We start from the raw sequence: 25125 nt of genomic DNA on the forward strand, positions 1-25125 counted from the left end.
CAGTAAATTTTGTTGATACTAAATCCTGGCAATGACTTAATTTTCAGGCCTTGCTCGGGCAGCATTTTACTCCTGGTTAAATAACAGCACAAGCCTCTCCACGTCAGTGCTTTTTTTGGCCTATTTAACACAGCAACGCCACAGACAACGCCTCTGTGGCTCGGTTCTTATATCTGGCTGAAATGAGAGCACCTGGAAACACTGGTGCTAGATGCATCTAAAAAATCTGAACACCGTTTGCCATGACTTCCTGTGATGTCACTTGGGAGGCGAGGTCAAATTACATCACTTCCTGTGATGTCATCAGTGGGTCATGGGTTGTGTGATTTCATTTCTGCTACCCCTGGCATTTTGGTGAAATGACGTCCCTGAGGGGGTTCACTATGGCAGTGGCTTGTCTTGTCAGCATCTTCTTGATTGAGTGGAGGGGGGGTTGCTCTGTCCTATACGTATAATGTACACTTTCCTCTGTGTATACATGCAACGAACACAGTGTAAGTGGTTCATGCTATGTGACAATAGTGTCCTTGATTCACTTTTTGGGGGAAAGGATGGCCTTATATGGGCCACTGTCGGACAAACTGATGAACTGCTGAGGGTGCTTAATCGACCACAGAAAGATTAAGTGCACTGTGGTGCTTCTTGAAAAGATTAGGACGTTGAAGCAAGACAATGCATAGCAACAAAGGTTCGCGCTTAGAAACTGCTCCCCGGTATTAAGCGCGTTATAAAAGAACAATTACAATACGAATACAGAGAATGCGATACTAGATGCAAACTTTACGAAATGCATGATATACGTGCACTTCAGAAATGAGTGTGTTGAGCATGATCCGTCTTGCCTATTCTTTATGTCGAGTTGCATAACACATGTTTCGTTTGTCGTATTTGTAATCACTGAATAGGGGGACGTTGCATGGGGGAAGCATAGCTCCAGCTATCCGAGAATATAAACATGGACTTTGACCGCATTGCGCCAAGAAGCGATGAAAAGCCACCGAAAAACAGAGTCAAAAATCGGAAAAGGTCAGCGTGGTCGAGCAAGGATCAATTATACACAGATAATACCATATATTACAGTGGCCAGAAAAGTGGGCATGCGGGAGAGAGGAGAGGGGTGGAGAAAGAGTGAAGGGAAGATCGAGGGATGAAATAGCAGGTATCGACAGGTTTGAAGATACGTTTTAGATATACAAAATTGAGAGACCGACAGACCGATCGGCGGAGCCTGAGGGAAGGGTGGATGGGGAGATAAATAGGTCGAGATATGTAGATAGAGGAGGGCAGTAAGACAGTCACAGAGTGGGTGGGGGTAATGAGGTAAACGACAGACCTTGCCCAGCCCGCCATCCATTCCACCTCGGCCCCCTAGGCTCGGCCTTAGCAATTGCATCAGATTGGAAATAAACAAGAGCTGGATTCCAACCGCACAGCCTGCCACAGCACGATGCACTGCACGGGGGCGTGGCCCGGCTTGCTTGGTCAACTCGCCTTGTTTAAAAATGCACATTGACTGGCCACGCCCTCTGCACCGTAAATACGTGCACCTGTCGGCAATCATTATCGAAGGCCATGGTGCAGTCCTCTTGACATCGGCTGCAAAGCGGGCGGCGACTAAACCGCCCTACCCCACAGCGCCCTACCTCGTGCTCTGGGGCTTTCTCGCCCAGAGTACCCTGCTTTGTTTTCAGAAGAGGACCCCCTTTTACGAGACTGTGGCCTTATTTGCAAAGCGTTTGGTAAGCGCGCTGGACCTGGACTCTTATTCACAGAGCGTGTTCCAATGGGGTTTCCCCATTATAAAAACGCTTCTGAGATTTAGGCCCAGGTGTGTTATAAATGGGCTAATGCCTCTTCGGACAAACATATTGCTTACTCGACCAAAGCCCAAAAAAGATATATATATCTGAAAGACATAGTAATTTATATTTTTCTTAGGGGTAATTTTACTTTGAAGACGGAAGTCGAGTATAAAGTATACACACACATATTATTTGTGTGTGTGTGTGTGTGTAAACCGATATTTGCACAAGTATTGCATAAACGTCCGTCTGTCCCACTGCCCTCCACTCCCTAGTCTAATCTATCTATGTATCGCAACTCATAAAAAGGACGGCTCGTCCGGTGACGGGCGACCCTTGGGTCTGGGGGCAATCTTGCCCCCCCCCATCCCTAGGCTCCTTGATTAAATGGACCGAGACCCAGGTTTACTCAGCCGCGTACCGCGCTGATTCGCAGCCCCCGAATATCAGCTAAGCTTCTCCCTGGGAGTCTACGGCTGGATGTGTTCACGTCTCCATGAATAAATACACTGATTAAATAAAACCCGCGGCGCTGAACGCCCGGGCCCTGTTGCTACATTACGCGAAACGCCCCCTCGCTGGAGGCAGCGAAACGCATTAAATATCGCACCATCTCAACTGCTATGTGACCAGCAAAAACGGGCAGACCGTGTACACGTCACGACGCAACTGAGTAGCGTCATACAAATATATATATATATATATATATATATATATATAGTTTTCTTTTTGGTGACATGTTGTTGTATATACAAAACCTTCTTGGTTACATGCATATTACATTAAATATATATATATATATAGAGAGAGAGAGAGAGAGAGAGAGAGAGAGAGAGAGAGAGAGAGAGAGAGGCAAAAAGGTGGAGAAACAGTTCCTGTGGATCCCAGCCATGTAGCTGAGTTACCTGCTAACCATGCTGCATGGTTTGCGTATAGTGTTTGCTGGAGGATCACTCGTTCACTTGTTTCTTTCTATCAACGCGGGGCATTAAGAGAAGCAGCTGTTAACAGCCCGCTGTGATCGCCTCTGAAGTGGGCACTCCACAACGGACAACAGGCCGCTTGAGACTAGGGGCCGGAAAGGCGCGAAGATCTGCCTATCTTGGAGTATCTGCAGATATGGAGGAGCATTGATGCTAAAGCAGTAGCGCCTGTAATGTGGGCGGCCCTCTGGAGTGGGATGGCAGCGCTATACTGTACAATGTGCACCACATACAGCACACATCTATTGTTTCCAGCAGTCTGCGTGTGCCAACATTACAACAGCACTCGAAGCATACCTTTTCTGAGGAATGTTGCACAGGGGAGTGCTGTCACCCAAGCCCTGGAAACAATCTCGCCTCCAAAACGCGTCTGTGATTCGGGCCCTTCGGGTCTCGGGAAATGCAGCAAGTAGAGCTGGGCGGACAAAACTACACAATAATGTAGGGTACCCGGACCCTAGGACGCAGTGCCGGCTCTACCAGCCTGGGCCAAGGTGCCATAAATCAAACCCCTGCCCTTAAATGAGTGGCGAATTTTCAGCTCGTTAGTTGTTGATGTTATCGCCTGCCAGGACCAAAGGCAAGCACGCGCTGCTACCCCCACCGAAGAAGAGATTATTCAACACGTCGTGGAGAACAACCCACCGATGGAATTAGCACTGCTGCCGAACACACGTGGTTCTGGCTGAGCAAATACCCGTGAACAAACATTGGCGTAGATTCCTCAAGTGGCGACACCCCCCCCCCCCTACCTCCTGCCCCCCAAGTGCGGATCATTCTCAGCTCTGAAGACTCGTGCTAACCCTGCACGATAGTCTAGACTCTAGATGGAGTCGTGTCTTTTTGTAACTCAAGCGTCTCCCCAAAGGTCTTAGCTCTGAAATCATCTGTTTTGCAGACCCCATGGATGACCAGCAGGACAGGACCGCGAGCCAGCGTTACCCAGCAAGCCCTACGTGTGCATGATATCACAGGGGGGGTGGAGTAGAGCCGTCTCTCGCTGTGGGGCACTGCGATCAGGCGAAGGCGTTAAATACTCAGCTGCAAGTGCATTTATGTACCACACAACAAGTATCCCAATCGTTTCCAGGCTCTAGAAACGGAGGCATATCTTTATAAACCAACTAGCAGCAGGCTCCGGGCACTATAGTGGACCCTTATAATCCACTCGGCTATACACACCAGCCGCTAGGTAGGCCTTCAAATAGCCTCCCGTTACAAGTTTCAGCAGCTTCCAGGCACTACAGGGACCTTTATGTATCACGCAGTTTCTAGTTTCAACCGCCCCTGTGAACTACAGTGGGAGGAGCTCAAACTGCTAAAAATAACGTCAGCTTCCAGGCACTAAAGGAGAATCCGTACCCTCTACGGGCACTATGCCACCTTGCTCCAAGTTTTGACCGCTTAGGTCCAGTTACAATGGCTACCAGCTTCTAGTCTTGGCGGCTCTTGAAACCCGTTTAATTTGAACCTTTACATTGTCCCTAGCTTCCAATGTCACAAGCTCAAGTGCAGGGGCCCTTTATATGCCGCTCTGCTGCACGATTCCCCGCTCCAGGACACTACCGCTTGCCCACCCCAAGTAGAGTGATCATCTATCTCTGTCACTGCAATGCTGGGAGGGCTGGGGTCGAGCCACTCACACATTAGGATTCTATACTGGCTGCTCTGCAAATGGCCCGAATTTCTGCTGGACAAGCCGCCCCCCGCCCCTACACCCCTTTACCCCCATATGCTGCGGCTCGATGCTCTCTCGCCTTCTAGTCTTCACCCCCTCCCGTGGCCCCTTCGGTGCCTCTCGCAGTTATCTCAGTACCTGTCAGGGCAGCGCCCCTTGGTCTACCGCCGGGCACCGACCCCTGGAGCGAAGTCCTCTCTCCCCGGCTCACTTTTCCAGACTTCGCAGCCCCGCCTGGAGCCGACAGCCCGCAGCCACCTCCGGCTATTCCTTCTAAACTTCCCCAGTTCGCCTCCTCCCACCCAACAGCAGGAAACGCCGACTGCCTGTGACTGAAAGCTCGAGGAGTGGCAGAAGGCGGAGGGGGCGCATGGCATGCATAGGACCAGCTGTGCACAAGCAGGCACGAAAGTTGCTGCAAATAAAGACAGTATCCAGCGTCTGAACGATGCAACGAGAAGTGTGTGTGTGTGTGCGTGGGGGGTGGGGGAAGGGGGGGCGGGGGTGCGTGTCGAAGAAATCTCCAGAAATAATGGGAAAGTGGGGACAGAAGAAACTGAAAGATGAGAAGGTATATATACCCCAACCCAACGGAGAAGCAAAGATGCTGCTGGCTGCTGGTCGTGGTCAGTGGGAGGTCATGGAAAGTGCTCTGGTATAGACAACTTCTGCATATTGGTCGTATGGGGGCGATCTATTATCCATCTATATGTATATCTGTCTTCTACCACTCTGTATATCTTCCTATCTATACGGCTAACTTTCTCCCTGTATATATATCTACCACACAGTGTATGTCTTTCTATCTGTAAGGCTATCTATCTATCTATCTATCTATCTATCTATCTCTCTCTATATCTATCTATCTATCTATCTATCTATCTATCTATCTATCTCTCTATATCTATCTCTCTATCTCTCTATCTATCTATCTATATATATATATATATATATATATATATATATATATATATATATATATATATATCTGGCTATCTTTCTCTTTGTATATCTATCTACCACTCTGTATGTATCTCTATATATCTGTGGGGCTATCTCTCTCTCACACGCTGCCCCCCCCCCCCACCCATCTGTAGGGATATCTATCTGCCGGGCTGGCTATCTCGCTGTATAGCTATCTACCACTCTGGATGTCTTTCTATCTCTCTCCGTACATCTATCCACCACTCCACTCTGCATGCCTTTCTATCTATCTGTACGGCTATCTATCTCTCTGTATAGCTTTCTACCACTCTGTATATATCTGTGGGGCTATCTCTCTCTCACACGTTGTCTCCCCCCCCCCACCCATCTGTAGGGATATCTATCTGCCGGGCTGGCTATCTCGCTGTATAGCTATCTACCACTCTGGATGTCTTTCTATCTCTCTCCGTACATCTATCCACCACTCCACTCTGCATGCCTTTCTATCTATCTGTACGGCTATCTATCTCTCTGTATAGCTTTCTACCACTCTGTATGTCTTTCTTTCTATTATCCATCTCTCTCCGTACAGCTATCCACCACTCCACTCCACTCTGTATGCCTTTCTATCTATCTGTACGGCTATCTATCTCTCTGTATATCTATCTACCACTCTGTATATATCTGTGGGGCTATCTCTCTCTCACACGCTGTCTCCCCCCCCACCCATCTGTAGGGCTATCTATCTGTACGGCTATCTATCTCTCTGTATAGCTTTCTACCACTCTGTATGTCTTTCTATCTCTCTCCGTACATCTATCCACCACTCCACTCTGTATGCCTTTCTATCTATCTGTAGGGAGATCTATCTCTGTATATATCTATCTGCCGGGCTGGCTATCTTGCTGTAGAGCTATCTACCACTCTTATCATGTCTTGTTGTCTATATGTGCTTTGAACTATCTGCATGGATATGTTCTACGTATCTCTGTATTTACCTACCTAGCTACATGTCTATCGGAAAACAAACCACCCAGGTGTCCGTGTTGAGAACGCTTTGGTCAGATCAGAAATGACTTGTGGTACTCGTCGCCGTCGGATGTGCAGAGCCACGGCGTGCTGGCCACGCTGGTTTGGCCCCCGGGTGACGTCGGCGTGCCGGCGTCAGCATGGCTGGGTCGCCTGGCTTGGGAGAGCCAGCATCAAAAGCAGCCTCCGATTACCCGATCAGTGACTGTCATTCGACTCCCTGCCCCCACGCCCCAGTGAAAGAGAGGGCGAAGAAGAGCGCAGAGAAGCACCACCCTAGTCATAAAACGCCAACCGCACACCTCTCACCACCAAACAATGCATTTCAAATGCTGGTTAGGCACCGCGGCACCCAACAAGACAGGTCTATGCACGCGCATCGGGGGAGACATGCTTTCAAAGTAGAGACTTTGGTGTATTTGCATCAACGGCCCTCCCTTTAACCATAGCTAACGGCGAGAAAGAGATAGATGGATAGACAGATATATATATATATATATATATATATGTAGATAGATAGATAGATAGATAGATAGATAGATAGATAGATAGATAGATAGATAGATAGATAGTGCAAATAGGTTGCAAGGGTTAGGCCTTTAATGCATGATTGATCATATGCTGCTGGCCCTCAAATTATGAGGCGGTCTAACAGCCTACGTTCACAATGGGCAGGAGGTTATGAAAACAAGAATTACGCAAGAAAAAAAAGCCAGGGTCGTTATTATATGAAAGGGGGTTACCGAGTCACCTCCTGTATAAGACGCAAAGTGGTCATCCCCAGCCCTTGAGCGGAGGCCGTTTGTATAAGACGCAAAGTGGTCATCCCCAGCCCTTGAGCGGAGGCCGTTTGGACACCGAGTTTCAGCTTTCCATTTGAGGCCCCTGGCCCCACAAACCAGGTGAAAATAAGGCCCGCCGTGGATAGACCCCACACTCCCCCCTGAATGCCCCCTCCCCAGACTCCGAAAGGCCATGATGGATTATTGCATGCTTGTTAGAAAGGTAGGTAACACTATTTGAAGGCCGTTGGTTCACGTACAGAAAATGGTGTACATTTGCACTGCAGAGAACGCCTCGTGTCTTGCATTCACCCGTGGGCTGCGGGTTCCATTGAAGCCAAATTGTCAATGGGCCATATAAGTGAACGGTCCCTGAGTGCAAACGTGCAAAGGTGTGTTTTAATTATTGTTTTTCGCCTGCCCCCATATCTATGCACCCAAACACAGATTTACATAAGGGGTGCGATTGGCGTGGACATTCCAGAGGCTTTTAGGCGCCTCGGCCTAGAATGTGCTCGGGGACGTTTGGGTCCCTTTGTCTGATCCGCATTAAAAACAAAAGCAAACAATTGCAGAGTGTCCCGGCCCTGCAGACGAGCCCTCCCAAGACATGGAGCTGCCTCATTAAGGCGTAGCGCTCTCGGCGGGTTCAAGTCCTCAGATGTTTGGAGTCACCGAGGGGGGACTGGGGCTTTTCCTGCTGGGGGCCGCCAGCCAATGGCAGGCGGGCGGGCGGGCCCCTGATTGGCTGGGCGGGGGCTTCTTAGGGCTGCGCCTGGCTCCTTAGCTTCATGTCTGCTGCAGAGAGTCCAGCTGGCGCCACAGCAGAGTTGCAGCTCCTGACACTTGGTGCCTGTGGGGAGAAGAGTGAGGCGAGCCTGACAACCCTGCCTTTGGATCTCGACGGCGCCCACCCCTCCTGTTGGACTCGGACACCCCCCCCCCACCGGAGAAGTGCCCCCTCCCGCTGCGGCCCATCATCACACCCCCGCCGTGGCCAGGCAGCGCTTATGCGCAGCTCTTGGGGAAAGACAGAGCACTTGCCCCTGTAAGTACACGCTGGGACCTTTTCGCTTCTTGCAGTCGGGAGACTGTGCTTCATGGCGGTCCCTGGATTTCTTGTTTTGGGGTACACATGGCGATTCCCTCGTCCTCAACAAACATCTCTTCAACGCAAGTGAATATGGAGGCGCTTATATTTTGGCATTTTTAGGCTCTCGTCTCCACCCTCGTTGATGCGGGAGGGGGTGTTGCCCTCGCCCGGCTGCACTCCCCGCATCCCTTCGGCGAGGTTATGCTTTACGACGTTGCGAGCTTTCGTGCATTCGCCGGAGTTTGCCTGCGCTCGCTGGGCCGGTCGCTTGTCACCGACACCCGGCGGGGGGGGGGGGGGGGGGGGGGGGGGGGGGAGAGTTTCTTGTTTGCTTTGCCCGATGAGTACTTCAGAGCTCCGATGTCCAAATAAATCAGACGAGTAATGCATCAGGCTGAGATGTCTGGAGTTTGTTTCCGGGGGGGGGGGGGGGGGGGGTGGAGGTTCCACTTACTAGTCACTAGACCTTTTTTTAATCTTTCTGTTTCATGCCTTGTTTCCTGATATCCCCGTACTTTGGTTCTCAGTGGTTAGTTACGCCTAATATTCAGAGCAGAGCGCCTCGGGTGACTTTATTTTGCGCAGCATCGGAGGACGGTGCGGGGATTCGATGCAGCTCCATTCTCCCTATTTTAGGAGGTCTCTTATATGCAAAACACATCTCATGGCGCCATTCTCAAAATATAATTCCACAGAACTACTACAATAGCGTCCTAGCTCCTTTTCACGCGAAATGGCCTTCGTGCTCCCAAATGTTTGCACTAGTGCGTAATGTAACTCTTTTAACACGTCATAATGCAGTATTCATTTGCACGTTATAATATGCGTTTGTTTATGGCCGCTCTGCTGCTGACTTGCCACTCATTGCTGCTTCTTCTCTTACAGGTAGTGCCTGGAAGCTTCTGACCCCTGGATGAGCCGCTGAAAAACACATCCCCGCCTTAAGAGGACCACCCCTTCCCCCACGTTCGGGACTACTTTATGTGCTGAAGTTAAAGGGACCAAGGAGTAACGCGCAGAGGGGAGATGATGGAAGTGGCCCCCGACCAGCCCCGCTGGGTGACCCACCACGCGGTGCTCAATGGACAGCACCCGGACTCGCACCATCCGGGCCTGGGCCACAACTACATGGAGCCGGCGCAGCTGCTGCCGCCCGACGAGGTGGACGTTTTCTTCAACCACCTGGACTCGCAGGGCAACCCGTACTATGCCAACTCTGCCCGGGCGCGGGTCTCCTACAGCCAGGCCCACGGTGAGTGCGCCCTCTTGTGCTTCCTTCGGGGCCGGGGGTGCTCGGATCTGCACACTCCATGTAGTGCCCTCTTACTACTTTGAACCACAGCAGTTCATATGTCTGATTGCTTTTATGTAGAGCTTTGGGAGGCAAGTCCCCGGTCCATCTATACTTTCATTCTTTCTGCCCTAGCCCCGCTCTTGCCTGGACCAGAACGGGGGTTGGGGTACTTCCGTCTCCCCCTGTGTAACCGGGGGGTGCGGTAGCAGAGGGCAGGAAATTAAGCGGGGCAGGAAGGCCACTTCTCGCGGTGGAATGCAGTGGGGATCTTGGGATTGCACGTGAACCGCGCATTTCTACGCGGCAGCTCACCAATTCTGCCTTCTCCTGTCCAATAACCGTTTCTCTAATGCATGCGCGGGGGTATGCCCCCTTGCCCATACCATGTTATGCATAACGGCTACTGCCTGCCTATATCTGAAGCTCGCGGCGCTGCCTGGCTCCGTTAAACTAGCAGCAACACCAATTCCATAAGGCAAACCTGCATGTCTCCAGCACACTTTCTAGGCCTGGTTAAGAACGTATTCTTAAATGGTGGGTTTCCCGTGAGTCTTGCTCTAGAACAGGCCCCCTGACTCCCTAAAAGACATGCCACCAAAGCCTGGCGGAATAGCCCCCACCGCCTTGCCCTATATGCCCACTGCATTACCACTTCCTGATTTCAGCTTTCACTCTTTTATTTGATTTATGTAAATGATTGACACGTACAATCTGCCGTTTGTCCCAAAAGCCCGTCTACCTTCTTACGGCGTGGCTCCAATGGACCCAGGTGGCAGGGCAGCATGGCACCCTCGGCCCGATTCCAGGACTACTGACTGCCTACAAAACACGCCGGGCCTCATTTACAAAAGCATGTTTCAATGGTAAAGTCCCACTGAAATACAGCTTTGTTTCAACACACCCCATCAGAAGAACCGATGGCTATCTAGTGCAATTTCCCCATGTTTTCTCGAGCAGGGGATTTGCAGGTGGGCTGTATTGGGGAGGGAGTTTTATCCCATATATGAGAAGCTGACCCCGCTCTGCAAGACCTGCCACACGGGCCTCTTAGGGCCAGTTGGTCTCTGCTCGCTTGGCCGCCTCTTCGTGTTTGCATTGCTCCCTGTGTTTTGTTTTGCTCTACTGCTCCGCGGCGCCCTGTCCCGAGTTCCTGATGATGTATTTATGTCCTCTACGCTCTTTCTTTTTATTCCTGCTGCACATTCCCGTACTTGCTTTCCCCATGTTGGATGTGATGTTGCTGTTTTCGCTGTAGGATTGCATTCTTCTTTTGCGTTTGCCTTTCTTGCCTCCTTGCAGTCCTCTGCCTCTGTGTCCTGGCCTTTTCCTTCTGTCTCTGAAGCCCGTTTCTCCTTGTCCATTCCGCCTGTGTCTTTCCCACTGCATCTCTACGCTTGTCTCGTCCTTTCCCTCTGTGCGTGTTGTCTTCTCTCGCTGCCGTGTTTCACTGCTTGCTACCCGGCTGCATTTGCTGTAGATTCTTGCTTGTTGCGCTCCTTTGCGTGTCCCTCTGTGTTGTCGCCCTCCTCTTGCTCTTTTGATGCTCTTCTTTTTCTGCCTATTTTCGTTGCTTGCTCGTCTCACTCGCGGCGCTTCCTCGCGCGCCTTGCTCGCTTTGGCCCGCTTCTTTGCCAAGTAGCCCCGATGTTCTATGTCTAACCTTGGATAAAGGAAGTTAAAGTCCTGTTTCCTTCCCTCTTGACAGCCCGCCTGACGGGGAGCCAGATGTGCCGGCCTCACCTCCTCCACAGCCCCGGCATCCCCTGGTTGGACAGCGGGAAGGCCGCGCTCAGCCACCACCACAACCCCTGGACAGTCAGCCCCTTCGCCAAGGGACCCCTGCACCCGGGCGGCGGGCCCGGGTCCCTGTACGGAGGTGGGAACGGCGGCTCGGCATCAGCCCCGTCCTCCCACTCGAGCTCTCACCTCTTCGGCTTCCCGCCCACCCCTCCCAAGGACGTTTCCCCGGACCCCAGTTCGGCCAGCACAGCTTCACCCTCGGGGGCCCGGCCCGAAGACAAGGAGGCACTCAAGTACCAGGTACACCTGTCCGACGGGGGAATGAAGATGGAGAGCGCCAGCCCCCTGCGGAGCAGCCTGGCCTCCATGGGCGCCCAGCCCTCCACACACCACCCCATCCCCACCTACCCTTCCTACGTGCCCGGACCCCACGAGTACAGCGGAAGCCTCTTCCACCCTGGCAGCCTGCTGGGGGGGCCGGCCTCCAGCTTCACCCCCAAGCAGAGAAGCAAGAGCAGATCCTGTTCAGGTGAGACCACTTTCCATAACTATTGCACACCGATGCGCCGCGACTCGCTCAAAGCGCTCCATGGGCCTCGCGGGATATCACGTGATTCACTGATTGGTACCCACAAAGTGTTTATTGCACGCTACAATAGCTGTTATTCAAGAGTCGTTTGTCTAAAATCACACACTCCCCGAGTGCTTTCTCCAGGGAACCATGCAATGTGTTTTATGATAGAAGACAGCGCTGCTGGCTTATTGGGGTTCACATGCGCTGTAATGCATGCACTGCAAGCATGAGGTTATTATGTATGCAAGGATCCATACGAGGAAACTGCGTCATTGAATGCCGGTTACTATAACGCTGTTTTATCCAGTGGTTTCACTGTAGACAACATAAGTACAGCAGGGATTCTAGATTTCATCCATTCTAGTCCGTAGTGTTTATTTTTTTAAAGTGCTTGATGTTAGGCAGCCATAAAAAAAATGGACATCAAACCTTTGTTATTGTAAAGGAACATGCCAGTTCATTTTTTTTAATTTTGACCACGCTTTATGATTTGATACATTGATAACGCTACACATGTTAGTTATTCAACGGATGAACGTCCTTATACTGTATGTTGTTACATGTTAGTTATTCAATGGGCGAATGTCCTTATACTGAATGCTTTTTTCGTTCATTTCGGCAAATGCTGTATTCTTAGTTCTTCTTCCAATCCTAATTATGGCAATATACCGAGTCCTCTTCTGCATCGAACACGATTTAATCAGCAAGAGGATATGGATCAGATTCACAAAGCGTTTTTGTATGGGATGCGCACATTGCAAAACGGTTTGTGAAACAGGTCCTATTAGTTAATCATGTCACCCAGTTAATAGCAATAGACACAATGCTTAACGCTGCTATGACCCGATTTACAATACAACGCTTTGTGAATCAGGCCCTTAGATAGAATTGGTAGAGGAGAACCCGAGAAAACATCAGACCTTTCAGTATTTCTCAGAGGACAGCAAGTGCTCTAGATCATCGCCCCGGAATCAGAAGATAATAGCAGCCCCCAGCTCCCCATATAGCGCCTGGGCCCTGCCCCATATAGCAGGCATCTTAGCAGTGGGCCGAGGAAAGGGCGCGACACCGCACGTACGGTGACATTATTAAACGCACACACACCTGCCCCAGAGGCGGGGAAGTCATTGCCTGCCCAATAGGGCAGCCCATCGTCACGTTTCTCCTCCGCGGAACTCACTGTCTCTGGGGTGCTTACCAACTCAAGGCTACACTAATCCCCGCGACCTTCTCCCAAATGGTGTATGCAACTCCGACATTCTATTGCAGCATTGCCCTACTTTATACACTACTGCCTTAAAATAAAAACGCTTTAAGAAGCCCCCTAGCAGCACGCATGGGGCCTGATTTACAAGCCCGTTTTTGCATGGCAGTCCTCATTGGAAAACGCTTTGTAAATCAGGCGCACTGCAGGTAACGTTTGCAGTATTTATTTTACTTTGGAAGAAGCCGACCCCCACCATAGCTAGTTAATTAGCAATTCTGCGTGAGAAACACTTGAAAGTACTTTTTTACATTTTAAATATCCACCAATAATTTAAAAACCGTGACAAACATTCTATTTAGCCTTTCAAAAACCATAAAAACAACAGTTCGTCCACGATTTTAATACCTCACCACCGCACGTTGCTCTTTATTTAAGGAGTACGCATTTTAAATATAATTCCGGGAAGGGGTTTTCTGTTCCTGAAGTACATTTATTGCTGAATTTGTACCAATTCCCCATCTCTTGTTACACAGTGTGCCCAATTTCCGAAAACGTTTTACAATGGCGTAATACCATTGAAAACGCGCTTGTAAATCAGAGCCAGTGCGTCTTAAATCACTGATATAGCGTTAGGGCTGTGTGTATAGTTGTAATTGTAATACAACGTATTTATAGCACGGCAGTACACGGGGAAAAAATCACATTTTCAACACCTCTACGATTACTTTTGACTCGGGAGTAGTGTTTATTTGTATAAAAGGGCCCCCCTCTCCCCAGTCTTCATAGGATGTTTGTCTTCTCGTGCCCAGTATTTATTAGACGGGCTGTTAACAGAGGTTAAGTGAGCCTGAGGGGGGCACAGGGGAGTCCTGGGCAGAGACTGCGAGGAGAAGAGTTCGTGACTGGCCCAGTGTTATTCTAGGAAAGCAACGCTCACGACAAGGCGACTCCTGCCGCTTCCTGTGCCTTTCCACGAAGGGGCAGCAAGCAGCCTCCCCCACCCTTCCACAAGAAGAGAGCGCTGCCTAAAATCTACACTTACCCAAGTGCCGAAGAGCGCGGAGCTCTCGGTAGCCGGCAGAGGCCTAAAAACACGTCACACGCTGCTCCGGCTTTATTCCTGTAAGACTTTCGCCTTTATCCATTCATGGTTCCGAATGTAACACCGGTTCACGAGCATGCACAATAAGCAGTCTTCACAACATTAGGGCCTGATTACAAAAAAAGTTTTAACATGGGAAAGTCCCACTGAAAACGGTAAATCCGGCCCATAGTGTGCTCAACGCAGCCCTGCGCTCCATCCCACCCTTTCCAAGGAGCACATACTTCCAGAACAGTTACTCCATGTACACTGGGTGTAAGTAGTGTGCATGGCAGGGGCACCTCACGGGGGATCAAACACGGCCACGTATAACATGCACATGTGGGTGCAACTCCACCCAACATCTGCTAGTTTCAGTCGAATTTATTTTCCGTAGAAAACGTGCCTGCTTTAAACGAGGCCCAGCGTTAAGCTCCTTCCAATTACACCAAACACGCCTAAAAGAGAAGCGCGCTGCTTTCACGGTGCCATGGAAGTGTAGCTAGGAATGTTAGGAGGTGGTTTGCACTATTACAGTTAGAGCCATATCAGCTGAACTCTGTGTTGGATTTATAATTAATATTTGTGAGATGACGTAAGAGACGTTAATTATCCCTGAATGGTCTTGAGTGAAATACTCTTTTTATTTAAATAATGATTCTGCCGGGCATCTGCTAATAAATAGCTGTTTTCTTCTGGTGTGGTATATTTGAAAGTAAGAATTTCTATTAAATGACATGTACAGAAAATGATAGCAGTGTCGTGCATAGAGTCGGTTGTGTTATTCTCTAAACTGTATAATAACCCTCTTGCCTAAAGGACACAGCAAAACGATTTTGTGAATTTGTTTTAAAGAAAGAAACCCGGTTTCTTCGTGTTTCCATTTAGAAGGCAGAGAGTGTGTGAACTGCGGAGCCACAGCCACCCCTCTCTGGAGAAGAGACGGCACCGGACACTATCTCTGCAACGCCTGCGGGCTGTACCACAAAATGAATGGTCAAAACCGACCTCTCATTAAACCAAAGAGAAGGCTGGTAGGTGTTCACTCTATAAGTACTGTCAGTAATGCAATGCCGCACTGTTACTCAAGCATGTCAGAAAACATTGTGTTATTGCTGTGCACAGCGTTTTGTGCGATTCTAGTGTGGGTTGTCCTTTCCTTATTTTGAACAAATGATACTTCCCTCCCTTTCGATATCTTTTGCACGTATGGATGATATGTACCTGAACTGTGTATTCGCGAGACTGGTGCCAAACAGTCCTGTTTTTAAGATGCCATGAGATGAATCTTCACGGTGTTCTGATTTGTTATTTATTTGAATTACGCTTCGGTTTCCTCGACATGAATTTTCTGTGCGTTTACCATTATAAACCGGGGGATATTGTAGGCAACCAACGCCCCCAACCCCGCCCCCATAAAGGGAAGTAAACCTATAAGGACAACCCGCACAGTAAGGTGTAGGTACAGACCCACAGGTTAGCGTTGATGTAATGCTTCGTGGGGTTTGCACAGCGCGCCTTCATAGAAGCCCCGAATCGGCACAGACCTTCCGCAGCAGTACCTGACCTGAAGTGGATTCTTGTAATCTAAACACCACACACTTTTAGCATTTGTGGCATTCTCGATATGTGACAAGCTCCCACCACACTGCCCTCAATAACCCCCCCCCCCATTCCGTCCCCAAAGACGGGTCACAGGATTGCTATTTTCTCTACAACTTGGACGGACAACGTGTAGAGAAATGTACATTCCCCCTGTACCGCATACGTGCATTGTGTATGCGGACCGATTTACAAAGTGTTTTTCAATGGGATTTTTCGGTTGAAAAACGCTTTGTAAATCAGGCCGGTGGTCTTTCCTCTGTGGAGCCCCAGTATTTGGAAGGTGCCTGCACCTTCCCTCTGCACGCCGGTGGGGGATAGCTAGGTGTGCCTGGCCGCTGGTGTCATCTCCAGGTCACACCACAGCCTGGAGCACCTTCCACACTCCCCACCCACGTTGGCTAACACGCCCAGGTATGTGACACCATCCTCCCCCAGGAAAGGCAGTGCACTCTGAATACGTGCAGGCACTTTCCTGAAACGGGAGCGGGTCTGTCCGTGGCATGCCTGTCAGCTGTCGTATTCGTGACCCCATCCCGCCCTTGCTCCCAGGACTTGCATATGCAGCCAGAGGCCAGGAATGTTATGTAAAGGGGGCTGGTATGATTTAAGTTCGAGACCCACGTTCATATTCACGCATCACTTTTTTGCAGCTGAATAATAGGCAGTTGAGTTTAGGAGAGAGTGGAACATGCAGAAAAATCAAGATCGTTGCCTGAAAAAGTGGACAGGGGCCTTCCTCCCAAATAAGCAAAGAACCCGCCCGTGTTCTTCCGCTGTGGAGGCAGATACTTTGAATGGGCGATGGAATATGTGCGGGTAATCCGCAAGACATACGTGAAGTCACTGATCCGGCTTGCACCGTGCATTTCTTACAAGCTCTTTTCAGCCTCTCAAGCACAGTGCAGTTGTATGGGTCGGTGACCCGCCAGCTCCGGGAGACCTGCCACTAAAGGGTTAACCTAATCAGGCCCAGGGATCTGGGATCCAGAAAGCAGGGAGAGTCGATAAATCAGGCTCCCCTCCCAACATCCATTTTATTTGATTGTCTGAAGGGCACCGAGTCATTTCGATTGTGCAGTCGGTGAGCTGGCCCGAGTTGTTCTCGCCACCACACAATCCCCTTCATGTTTTGTTTGAAACCATTCATTTTCCATGGAGTCACCTACTCGGCGTGTTTTCATTTGCACCCCTTTTTGTTGCCTGTGCCCTTTAGAAGGTCTTGCTAGTTGTTTCCTATCCGGATGTCTGCTCTGCAAAGATAAGGAAACTCTGTGTTTCTGTTTCCGGCTCGAACAGGGGTTGATCGTTTTTTTCTTTCCTCTAGGCGAGTCATGCCAACTAAGGCCGGCTGTTTTAACATTTTCAATACCCTACAAATAAAATGAAAGAAACCAAGAATAATAAATATATTTTCGTGGCCATCTGAGCTACATTGCCTATGGTGCACGAACGCAAGTTACAAGGTGCTGGGGAAGCTGGCTACAGGAGAATGATTTTCAGGGGGCTCGTGATTTCAATTTTGGCAGCTTTGCTTAGTGTGGCTGGATGTCCCGAAAAAACAAAACATAAAATGAGCCCCCGCAGCCCATCAACTCCTAGAGCGAGATCTTTGGACGCCGGATGTGAAAGGAAATACGAGTTAGACAGCAGCTCCCATGAGCAGTACCCAGAAACCACCCGAAACACGTAAACACCCTGCTCCTGTATTTGCAGGCCTGGCCTGGCCTGGCCTTTTTAAAACTAGTCCTGTGGTTTTCAATTCTCGTGTCTGCAAAAAAGCGATTCGCGTTTGGGTCACTTTTTTCTGAAACGGGGATCAGCGTGACTTGTTGGCCCTTAAAGGAGCTTGGGCCCAGATACTAGCATCCCACAGATCTTCCAAAATCCCCCTTCCTTATACACATTCCAATGCCCTATTTACAAACGTGTTTTTTGGAATGGGAAAATCACATGGAAAAATAATAGGTACCCCTAACTCCGGCCAACTATCAACTAGAGAGGAATGCTCCACAGCGGAGTTTAGTCACTTCCAATCGATGAGAGTCCAGTTGTCTGGTGTGACTCTGAATGCTGAGGTTGAATATTTGCACTTGGTTGATAGTCACCAATGTACAATGTTATGTTATATTTGGGTGTCTATAAGTTTCGTCTGCATTTCAGGAGAAAGGTAGGGTTCTCTTCCTGTTTCCAGTGTGGGCAGGCTGTGGGCTGCAGTTAGGATTGGGCAGGAGCACGACGGGGTACCTGATGGCACTGCGAGTTAGGGGTGTGGGTGTGTGACATCTCCTCAGTGAAACATGACTTTCATATTTCACTGTGGTGGCATGGTAGCGGAGAGTTGTGGCTTTGAGTTTATAGCAGGGAGTCATAGCTTTAGGAATGGTACATAATGGGTTCAATAAAACCCATGTACCACACTTGTAATATCACTGCTTTACTAATGTAAATTAAATATGCAATCGCGATTCCAGGAAAAACCTGTTATTTTATCACTAATGACCTATTTTTAACTGAGTGTTGTTCATTTCATTTTTAGTCAGCTGCAAGACGAGCGGGGACGTGTTGTGCCAACTGCCAAACAACCACCACCACATTATGGCGACGCAATGCAAATGGGGACCCAGTTTGCAACGCCTGTGGGCTGTACTATAAATTGCACAACGTGAGTATAGCCCGTCTTGTTTTATATAGGCTTGTAAGGCACTTGAGTTGCTGCATCTGTCTATCAAGGAGTTTTACTGGCATGAGATTGGTCAAGAACCACTTGATATTTTTTTAGTGTTGACTGAATTTCAAGCCCTTCACCCAAAATTGAACAGTTTCACGTCAGGCCTAATTTGAGTACATGGAAACCCAAGGGGGCAATGCAGTAGAAGTTCTTGCAAATGTACTGACCGTATCCCGTTGTTTTGCCGACAGATTATTTTTTCAAAGTAATTTTAAACTCCGAAATTACTATGACAAAAATGTATCGAAATATATAGGTGGTAAGAGGTTAAAAGGGGTGGGTACGGGGTTTGGGTAGGAGTTATTATATAGGAAAAAGGGGGTTTGGGCAACCCCCCAAAATTATAAAAAAATAAAAATTTGATGAGTTTAAAAAAAAGTCATTTTGGCATTATAAATTAGAGAAAAGAAACGTCGGTAAAGGGATATAGAATCTTACTGACATACACAAATCATCTCTGTTGCCAACCCTTCACTCCGTGTAGCATGGCCACATTTAACAAATGCAGCATAGTTATGAACAATAGGGTCTGATATCCAAACAGGTTTTAACATAGGAAAGTGCCATTGAAAACCTGTTTGTAAATCAGGCCCATCCGTGGAATGTTTTGGATGTGTTTTTATGGTCTGTGCGGGTTGTCTGAGGCGTCAGCCATCTTGAAACATGTATATACATTTTCCAAACCAGGGTCCTACTACCCTTTTTGCTAATAAACAGACAAAGGTGTTTTTTTGTACGGAAAAAAGACAAATGTATCTTTTAAACAGACCACCTACACCGTTTTTGCCAGCTGTATTAAAAAAGCAGCTTAGAAAACAGGGCCGGATTTACAAAAGCCCATTAGAAGGGCCCTGTCCCATTGAAACACACTTGGTAGATCAGGCTCATGGAAGGGGGTGGTGCGGGGGAGTACTTTGTGCCAAATGTGTTTTCTGTTTCACAAGTTTTCCCCATAACACTGTGGGCCCTCTTCACCCATTGAAAGATGTGTTGTGCCTCATTTCGATTCCCCCATTGAAAAACGCAGTTGTAAATCAGGCCTTCTTCACTAATTGAAAAAAGCTTTGTGAATCGGGCCCTATGTCTACTCAGTAATATAACCATCAGTGGGGTATCATAAAGCAACGGTGAGCTTCATGTTTAGTATGCTGCGGCCTTGCCCAGCAGGATCCCTCTGCACTCTGTCCCCTTCATACATGCTGCATCCCTTTTTGTACACATCTTCATGGTGAAGAATCCTTAAAAAAAACATTCTTGCTGAAAGACACACAACGAAAAGAATGCAGCAGTAAGATGCCCTGGCCATGATGGAGCAACGGGTAGAGGCTAAACAGAAAAATGTGCACTACAATGATACTGATCCACGTTTTCCCATAGGAAGGATATTGTTGCCAGTCACAACGCGCACACATCTCTCCTAGTTAAAGTTGCATGCAAATCGTATCTCTAGGGTGGGACAAGCACCCCCGTTATCCATCAAAGGAGTAAGTGCCCATCCATCACAACACTCTCCCACCCAGAATAGTCTTTGTGTGCTTGTGCGGAATTGATGAAAATGTTGAGCAGCCCAGACCCTGAACTGTTTGGCGTTTAACACGCTTTATGGGTTTCATTTCTCTAAAGGGTTCCCCCTAGAGAGTCCGAGCCATTCATCTGTTGGCATAGTGATGCTGCGTTCACTGACAGCACAAGCCGTTAGTTAGGCTTGGCTTCTACAGCTTGGGCCAAAGAGGCAACACGTGGCATGGCCAAAAAGCACAATTAAAGAAAAACACACACACACACGATACCGTTATTTTCGTTACATTTAACAAATAACTTTAGAGGCAAACTTAAGTACCACAAAGCACATTTAATATCCCAGGCATAACATTAAAATACTTATCTTACACAAACTACGTCAATACACACAGTGGCATGCTTCTTCTTGAGCCACCATCTCTGGATTTCAACCAATAATCCACATGTTGCTGTACAGGCTTTTATGCAACTAAGTAAAATGGAGAAAGTAATGAAAACGTGCTTGCCTTAAAACCTCCACTCAACACGTGCTGAAGCCCAAGCACACAAAGTATGAAATGCTACAATGCTACAATATTCTTTAGGAGCTAACGGGCATTTTAACTTTAAACGTTGTTTGTAAACTGTGACAGGGGCCATATGAATGTACTCAGCACAGTCTTCCACGGTTTATTAGAGAGCACCATCACCGATTTTTTTTTATCCATCTACCTGGATCTGTTTAACTGCTTCACTTGATCACTATTGGTCCTGGAATCAGCTACCATGTGTGGTCTTTTTGTGCAAAAGGTCGAAAAAGTCGACTCAGGCCCAATAAGGCAGGCCAGTGACAGCGTGTCTGGTCCCAGGGTTGGTAAATAACGAGTTTAGTAACAGGCCCTCTGGAATGTAATTCTAGGGTTGAATGAGACATGCTTTCAGTGATATTTTTACTATGGACCAATCTGTATTTCGGGAACGGTGAGGCCCAGAACTCGTTGACTTATCTTAAGTGTGCACCAGGATACTAATTTACCATTTTGACTATGGCCATTACATGTTTTCTACCACAGATAGATGGAGACTTTTTAATTAAATGCACTATGAACAGCTAGTGTGATCACTGCAGTGACTACAATCACACCAATGAACTGTATGCATACAGCACACACCTGGATACGCTGGTATGAGAACCTTGAAAGGAGATGGACTGAGGGCATGGCAGTGCAAACTGCCTCACACTGCCCGTGTGCCCAAGCCCCACACAGGTGGATTTAAAAGTGTTGTGTTTAACATAGGCAAAGAGACAGCTGTGGAAACCAGACCCCTTTCTTGTGTCCAGAACAGTCTGTGCCCCACATGTCCACAAACAGCCCGTTTTCACGGGTGCCTTGAAATGAGAATGGGGTGGCATTCACGGTTTGTGCCACCTACTTCCAATTTGGCATTTTGATGGCCTCAGTGAAGTGTTATGATCGTTTACATTTTTAAAGTTAAACATATAATTATAGTTTTAGCCTTTGTGAACTTCTGTAAATGTATCTAGTAGAGGGGAAGTTTCCATTGCGTGAATGTTAGGACATGGCCAATATGTCTTTAAAAATGTTGAATGTTCAAATGATATTTATGTGATCATGGGCTCCTACTTAGTTTGCTTCGGTTAATAGCGAGGAACGAGTTCAGTGGAAAAATAGCAATGGCAAAACAAGAGCAGAGCTTACTATCAAGTGGGAGAGTGTGGTGGCATAGTTATTATTTATTATTATTTTTATTAGTTAAGAGAGAAATGGGTGGTTTACTTAAGTGCCCCCAGCTGCCATCATAGTGTTAATTTTTTTTAAATATCTTGCTTCTTGGAATGCAAACTATAGTTATGATGCTCATGACTCACACACCTTATGAGCAAAAATATCCCTAGGGATGTCTGAGCCAGAACACTTTGCTGTGCCAGCTTGTTTCCAAGGATCCTAGTGTTGGGCGAAAATGGCGCTTTACAGGGCGCTCCTTACCGAGACGAGGGTAGGGCTGGCTCTCATGTGGATAGGGATCTAATCCAGAGGTTTGAAGCATGCTGGGAGAAGTGCTTGTCCATCAGTTGCCTGCTTGCTCGCTTTTAGACCTCAACAGTCTTATATGCCTCTTCTTTTATAAGCATGGCAGGGTTGTACATGAAAGCCAATTGACACTGGGAAGTTCTGGTTCGGCCAATCGGTCCAATAGTCTTAGTGCACAATGTTTGTATTTTAGAGATAAAAACTCCCATTTGGATCCATTCAGCTAAACACACAGCTTAAGCTACCAATAAAAATGGTCCTCGAAGTGAATCGCCAGATAATGTTTTGGGGTTATTGATGATTATTTTCTCCGATAACAACGTGGATTTTATTGTACGCTTGCGACCAATTGGTTTGGCTAGAAGTATTGTGAATTTTGAAAAGAAAACACCAAATACTGGCCACTGAAACTTGACTGACTTTAAGTAGGTTCATTTTTGTCCACACGAGCCTGATTTTCTCATTTCTTGCAGGTGAATAGGCCACTGACGATGAAGAAGGAAGGGATTCAAACCAGAAATAGGAAAATGTCCAACAAATCCAAAAAATGCAAGAAAGGTTCAGAGTGTTTCGAGGAACTGTCCAAGTGCATGCAGGAGAAGTCCTCGCCATTCAGTGCTGCTGCCCTGGCCAGTCACATGAACCCCATGGGGCACTTAGGACATTTCAGTCACTCGGGACACATCTTGCAAACACCGACTCCCATCCATCCATCTTCCAGCTTATCCTTTGGGCATCCACATCACTCCAGCATGGTTACAGCCATGGGATAAGTTGGATATCCATTGCCCATACCCACAGGACTGAAGCTAGTGGGGCATTGGCAGAAGCATGGAATGGCACATTCTGCCAAACTCAGAATTAGAAGGGATTTGGGACCCACAGCTGGGCTTCAATTCTAAGCCCACTGGAGTTTGGTAGGTGGATTACGTTCCCCCTGTTTCCAATTCTGCCCCAAGGACTGAAGAAAGAAGAAAGAATCATCTGTTTCTCACTTATTGGTCAACATTAACCCAAAAGTGAATAAGGACAAATCAGCGTGTTTCTTTCTTTTTTGTTACTGTGAATATTGTACATTTATTTACCATCTCGAAGAGTAGCACGGGCACACAGTGAGCCTTTGCTGGATTTGTATTGTGAGACTTTGTTTTCATAAGGACAACTTTATAACATTTATAAAGCTTAATTTTAAAAAGAGGAGTAATTATTTATTTTGCTCTTGGTTTTCTAAAGAGCCTCTTCCCGTCTGGTCTGCATGAATTACGATATTTTGCCATGGTCATACTTTTAGCATTATTCTAAAGGTTTTCGATGACCACCATACGGTCTCTTAAATAAATGTTAAAACACCGGTTACGAAAATAATATATAGCGTAATATAACTGTACTATGTGTTTGTTTCTGGGCCAAAGTTGTACTTTATTCGGATAAAATCCTGTATGCTTTTGATTCACACCCAAGATTGTACTAAAAAAGGATGCCATCCTACGGAAAATAAAACATGACAAAAGACTCACTAAAAACAATATCAGGCATTTGGCAAGGCGATGGTAGTGTGTTCATGGATTATGTTTTCAGTTGTGGGTAGGTTAAATGTGTTGTAAAATGTGGACATGCTCTTTTTGACTACACAGCACACACACATTCAGATCCAGAGAATGTGTGCACAGTGCATATCGTTTTTCCGCTTTAGGAATGATGACGGGTGATGGACAGGGGAATATAACCATTGCTAGGTGATGGGGCACTCACCAGGACAGCTTCAGATGACCATGTTCATCATGCTTCCTTCAAACACACACATTGCAAGGGACGCTGGCACAAGAGTACTTTTTGTTTACTCTTTTTAACCTCTCATTATAGGACAATATAATTCACAAATGACTAAAAACTATGGACGATATTGCCAATATTAAGTATAAATCAAACACTGATCCATCCACAACACTTCTCAAGACACAATTCCATACATTTTAACGCGTGATGTACATATCTAGCTATGCTTTTGATGAAAAACCGTACAGCAATGGGTGTTTGGTAATGTATACAGCTTAAACATAACGTTTGTGACAATCTTTGGATCAAACACGTTGTATCTCGCCTTAAAATGCTGGATAACAAACAAAATAGTTTTGATATATATTGATTTTTCTCAATATGCATTTTAAAACGGATTAAATCATTATGGACCACACCATTTTTGGTGTGCATGTGTGTGGTGGTAATGACCTTCACTTTTTAAGGTAGTGCACAAAAAAACACACTTTCAAAGGCAAATATGTAAATGTTTATCCCTACTGAGTCAATAACAGTCCCCTTTTATTTTTACCTTTGATATGGTACAGTTGTACATTGTTTGTACCTTATTACAATTCCCACAGGGAAGTTCCGACTTAAGATGACAAAGTGCAATATATTGTCAGTCACTGCAGTGTAGGCAACAGCCACCCAGATTTTAAATTATTTTGTGCCTGTAACCGCTAAATTCTGCAGTATTTTTGTTTTGGCTTGTTTATTTTGATTAGTGAACTAAATTATTGTTAATTGTGTACACATGTTTATATATTGTCTGTAAAAAGTGTATGCTATTCTCATATTCCTAAAAGGTGAATATTGCTAATAATAATAAAATAACTTTTGTGAAAACAATTGGCCTCCTTTGGAAGAATGCAGCCAAATCGTATATGCTTTTACCAAGCAAAGAGACATATGTCACATTAGTGCGATGTACTTAAATGAGAACTGCCCCTAAATAAAGTTCTTAACTGATTGACTGGCTGACGAGACTACACTTTGCAAAGAAAACAAGTTTTGCAACTCTTACAAAGTTTGGTTTAAATCTGGTTACAGAAGACCGAGACAAGAGATTTTCTCTGGGCATTGATCATTTTGATGAAGAAATACAAATTGAAATATATACCACAAATCATATTTTGTTAAGTTCATAGTAAGGTAAATGATAGTAAGGATAACTCTGCACAGTTACCCAATAATAAAATCCAAACATGCGTTGCAATGCATTGAATACATCACACAAATATTCAGTAGTCA

At 47.1% G+C, this 25125-nt stretch overlaps 1 protein-coding gene across 5 annotated transcripts in view; it reads left to right on the top strand.

Moving 5' to 3' along the window:
- Positions 1–24844, top strand: part of GATA2 (GATA binding protein 2) — a 58080-nt gene extending 33236 nt beyond the window's left edge. The window contains exons 1-6 of one of the 5 annotated variants that reach the window (XM_069643358.1): positions 7973–8246; positions 9177–9543; positions 11291–11854; positions 15043–15221; positions 18329–18454; positions 22556–22746. In XM_069643358.1, coding sequence (XP_069499459.1) covers positions 9318–9543; positions 11291–11854; positions 15043–15221; positions 18329–18454; positions 22556–22597 — 1137 coding nt within the window. In that variant the 5' untranslated portion in view covers positions 7973–8246; positions 9177–9317 and the 3' untranslated portion in view covers positions 22598–22746. Of the gene's footprint in view, positions 1–7972; positions 8247–8876; positions 9056–9176; positions 9544–11290; positions 11855–15042; positions 15222–18328; positions 18455–22547 lie in introns of those variants that run through there. The other 4 variants (XM_069643354.1, XM_069643357.1, XM_069643356.1 and 1 more) reach the window with 4 other exon arrangements.
- The last annotated feature ends 281 nt before the right edge of the window (positions 24845–25125 follow it).

This window comes from Ambystoma mexicanum, chromosome 2p (assembly GCF_040938575.1).
Source record: "Ambystoma mexicanum isolate Mex_15411 chromosome 2p, UKY_AmexF1_1, whole genome shotgun sequence".
NCBI lineage: Eukaryota > Metazoa > Chordata > Amphibia > Caudata > Ambystomatidae > Ambystoma > Ambystoma mexicanum.